At 29.6% G+C, this 4,357-nt stretch overlaps 1 protein-coding gene across 1 annotated transcript in view; it reads right to left on the bottom strand.

Annotated features, from left to right (window-relative positions):
- Positions 1-4,357, bottom strand: part of LOC106472312 (protein YIPF1-like) — a 37,897-nt gene that overhangs the window by 28,710 nt on the left and 4,830 nt on the right. The window contains exon 3 of the mRNA XM_022400921.1: positions 1,579-1,695. Within this exon, the coding sequence (XP_022256629.1) occupies positions 1,579-1,695 (117 nt within the window). The remainder of the gene's footprint in view (positions 1-1,578; positions 1,696-4,357) is intronic.

Raw genomic sequence — 4,357 nt, 5'->3', positions numbered from 1 at the left:
TTTTCTTTTTTACCTAATCTGACCTTACATAACTTAAAGAGTTTCTAATTTTTACATTTTAGAATACACATGAAGAACAAAAAATAAAGTCTTCTTTTTTTAGCCGTAGACTGTCAATGACACTTAACCCTACTTTTTTTTACACTAATAGTACTACTGCAATAACTAATTTTTTATTTACTCAAATAATGCTCCAAAGAACACAGAATAATAACATGCAAAAAGCAGAATAAGTCCCATAACTATCACAATTATTCTGGCTTTCTAACTATGTGACAAGAGCCACTAGAAATTCAGCTAAGCTAAGCTTGAACTCGAAGCAAAACTGACAATTATCTGTGGATAAAACAACTTGATATAATATGTCACTCGATAGACTGAACTTCGGCTTTCTATTGGTTTTAAATAATATTATATTAAACATCAGAGAGAACTATTAGGATTTTCTGAAATAGAGGATGTGACAGGTGGGCATGGCAAGAGGGGTCTGATTTTCTATTTGATAGCTTTGTAACCATATAAGATTGAAGGCTATAAAAATTATGCTTTGCCTGAGTGATGACTACATTATAATAAGCTAATAATAAGTAATGATAACGATGGTCACTTATGATATTACAAGAATATGTTTTCATTGTGCAATAATTCTCAAGTTATTATATATATATAAATAAGATTTCAATTTGGAAAACTTTTATGTTCAAAAACATCAAGGTTTCAACAATGGTTTTAGCTCATTCAAAACAATTGTGCTGAACTAAACATATGATGATAACAAGAAAAAACAATTACACATTTTTTTCATAAGTTCACTTTCAACCCTAATATATTTTTATTTAATTTATGAAATTGAAAAAAAGTTAATATATTTAAATACTGTTTAATAATTTTTCAAATAGGATGAAAATTTCAACAGCAGCAACAAAACAAAGCAACAAAAACTAATAGGCTAGCAAGGTTTCACAATTACTGGTCTTTCAGGTTATTGTGTTCATCAGTAGTAATGTCCATTTGTGAATTTCTTTTCCTCGCCAAAACAATAATTTCACTGAAGATGACATGAGGCTTATTCTATTACTTGATTTGTTTCTTCCTCTGTACAAGACTAGTTTTGTTGAATTCACAGTTCCTCAGTGCTGCTTGGTAATGCAAAGCAAATAAACAAATATTTTAGGTATTTGGATAATATCTGACATACTGTCACAGATATTTAGCAGACTTAATTATTTATGTATTTATTAGTGAATTTCTTTCCCTTTTCAAAATGTGAATTTCAGTACAGAAAAGATGATGTGTGGCATAATCTATTACTTGATTCACAGCTCATCAGCACTGCTTGGACGATCAAAGGAAATACATCATGTAGGTCTCATATAGGCGTGGAATGTAAGCAATTTGTTTGACTTTAATGTACAGTCCTAAACTCACACTCCTTGTAAGAGAAATAATTGATAGAATTACCAATACCATTACCAGCTTGTTATTGATTATTTGTTGGGAATGACATCATGCCAATAATTTTACTTGCAAACTAAACTTTCTACTTTAAATGTGTTGTCCCTTGAACTAAGTTTTTACCTTTATGGAAGTCATAATGCCAGATCTGATTCCGTACCCCCACAGTTTGCAAGTAGTTGGCCATGTTGCCACCAATTGCTGTGATGAAGACTAGTGTTGAAGTGATCCAAAATGGACCTAAAATATAAAAAAACAAGTCTATAAGGACATTGCCACATAACTTAAAATATAAGAACTTGACCAGTTGGCCATGTTTCCAGTGATTGCTGTGATGAAGATATAACTTATAAACACATGACATACTTAAATAAACTCACCACTAACAACAATTGACATTTTATGGGTAAAAAGTTATTGAGTAATTAGCTAATTTAACATACTAGATATATCATCACACCAAGAGATAAAGAAGCTAACAACTCTTTTCATTTGCAAAAAGTGTTATATTGCAGCTTTATGTAAAGAACATTAAAACCTTCAGACAACAAGATGTACAAGTCCATTAAAACCAATATAGAAAGTATCATACATAAACATATTACAGTTTCATTAGAGTTTTATCTGACTTTAGCAAACAATCTGTTAAATCTTACAATGTGATACTAATTTATTTTGGATATCCCAATTGCATAAAACACCATACAAATACAGGTTTATTTCTGTACACTCTTTTAAACTCCTTTCTTCTCATGTCATGAGGTTTTACTGAGTAAAATTCAAAATTTAATTCAGTAACTTTACTATCAATGTATTTTAATGAAATTAGCATTATCATGTACATTATAATTCAAGGTTTTATATTATCTAAGTTTTAATTCCTTTATTTCAAAAGAAAACTTCAAAAAATATTTAAACCTCAGCTTTGTTGTCACATGATGCATGAGGTTCACAGGTATTAACGTTTTGTCTCTATTACTTGAACAATAGTACATGTAACAGTGTATGGGTATGCCTAGACTGAATTCTACTTCTACAGTCCTATTTACCTGTCCAAGTTTCCAGTTCATTTGGGTCAATTCAGAAAAAGACTATATAGTCTCACCCCATGACAGTAGCCACACCCACCTAATTATTTGATCTCTCAAAGGTAATTTTAAAATGGGCACAAAGTATTCCTTAAGAAACACGAAAAATTGCTTTTGGAATTGTTAGTTTTTCCCACTTACTGTTGTTTCTCACCTTGATACATATTAGTTCAATATTGCATTTAGGTTTTACTTTAATATTTTAGTTAATTATGTATTACTTATGTTTAAAAATTCATATTTGAAAGGTTTAATACTTTTTTAATATAATTCAAACTTCACCTTGCTACACAAGGATTACATTACTAAGTGAGTGCAAAACATTTTGCCAAAGACTAAAACATCTCTACTGTTGACACTATTATATCACCCGGGAGCACTCACTGGCATGTGTTAAGATGAATAATAAATGGTAAAAGACAGGAAAAGAACATAAAACATTAAAATTAAATAATAAGTGAAAAGGTAAAGATAATCCAAGAAAGATATTTTTAGATTATTTGACGAATAGTTAAAATTACGTGTTTTTATTTCATAATTTTAAACATTTCATTACTCTACGTTGATAATAATAGCTAGCTACAGTTAGGTGATATGATAGAGAATATAAACATTTACCTTAGAAAACTTTTGATATTCAATTACAAGGTTCTAGAAGTTATGTAAATGAAATTTGAAAACCCGTAAGATAAAAAAGTGTTTTTATACTTAATATCAAAATCACCTTGTACTTGAACTATTCAAGAGTCTGAATGCAAATAACTACAATAAATAAGTTTTTGGTAGAAATAGTAGAAGAAATCAAAATTAAATATTTCATTTTTCAAACAATTTCACCCACAAGTTTTATTTTGGGGACAGAATTTGTCAATAGTCATGTAACCTACTAATAATGTAAGTACAACATCCTAAAAGGGCTAAACTACAATGTTGGAGTTTTCAGTGTTCAAAAGACATTTGTAGGGAGAATGATGGAAATTCTGCTTATACATGGTTACACTGATATTGTGTTAAACCTATGACAGTACTTAAACCAATAGCTACGGTTTGTGTGTACCCTAAATAAGGTAAGCTCTTATTATTTTGTTATAGTTACTTTCATTAACTATTTCACTGTGGCTGGGACATATATTTCTCAATGCAATGGACAATATACCTCCCAGCTGCAGTGAAAGGGTTAAAAATACTGGTTAGAATGTTTAATATATCTAATTTTATGATTTTAAATTTAAATTTGTTATTATTATACTTTTATTACAGAGACTGTTTTGCATTGTTAGCTCAACATGTGTTTAGGACTAATCTAAACCTAAGCTGGGAGAACCTCATGAGATATTACAGGGGTTATGGCTGAAAATATCATTAACAACAACTGTACCAAACTAAAACATGCATTGTAATTTTTATATGTAAGAACATAAGAAAAGTATATCTAGTTAGTTACACTCATTAGTAGGTTGATTTTCAGTTTCACTATAAGTAGGTAGATTGCTCTCATCTGTAGTTAATATCAACCAAATTATTCAAAACACAATTAAAATGTTATAGAAACAAGAAATCTATAGATAAGACCAGTCAAATGACCTAGAATACAGAGAAATAAATGTCAGATAGCTGCCTTTTATTAAAGCATTAACACTCTCAATACAGGCTTGATCAATTTGACCGACCACATGACCTCTTTGTACTCATTCAAAGTCTTTATAGATTAGATACTACTAACTTTTAACATAGTGTGTATATCTTCATGAAATTTGGCAGCCTTTCAGTAACCATTGTAAATCTTTCAGTAAACATTGTAAGTCTTTCAGTAA

Source organism: Limulus polyphemus, unplaced genomic scaffold, assembly GCF_000517525.1.
Source record: "Limulus polyphemus unplaced genomic scaffold, Limulus_polyphemus-2.1.2 Scaffold5239, whole genome shotgun sequence".
NCBI classification, from domain to species: domain Eukaryota; kingdom Metazoa; phylum Arthropoda; class Merostomata; order Xiphosura; family Limulidae; genus Limulus; species Limulus polyphemus.
This window is presented reverse-complemented; position numbering and strand designations above follow the sequence as displayed.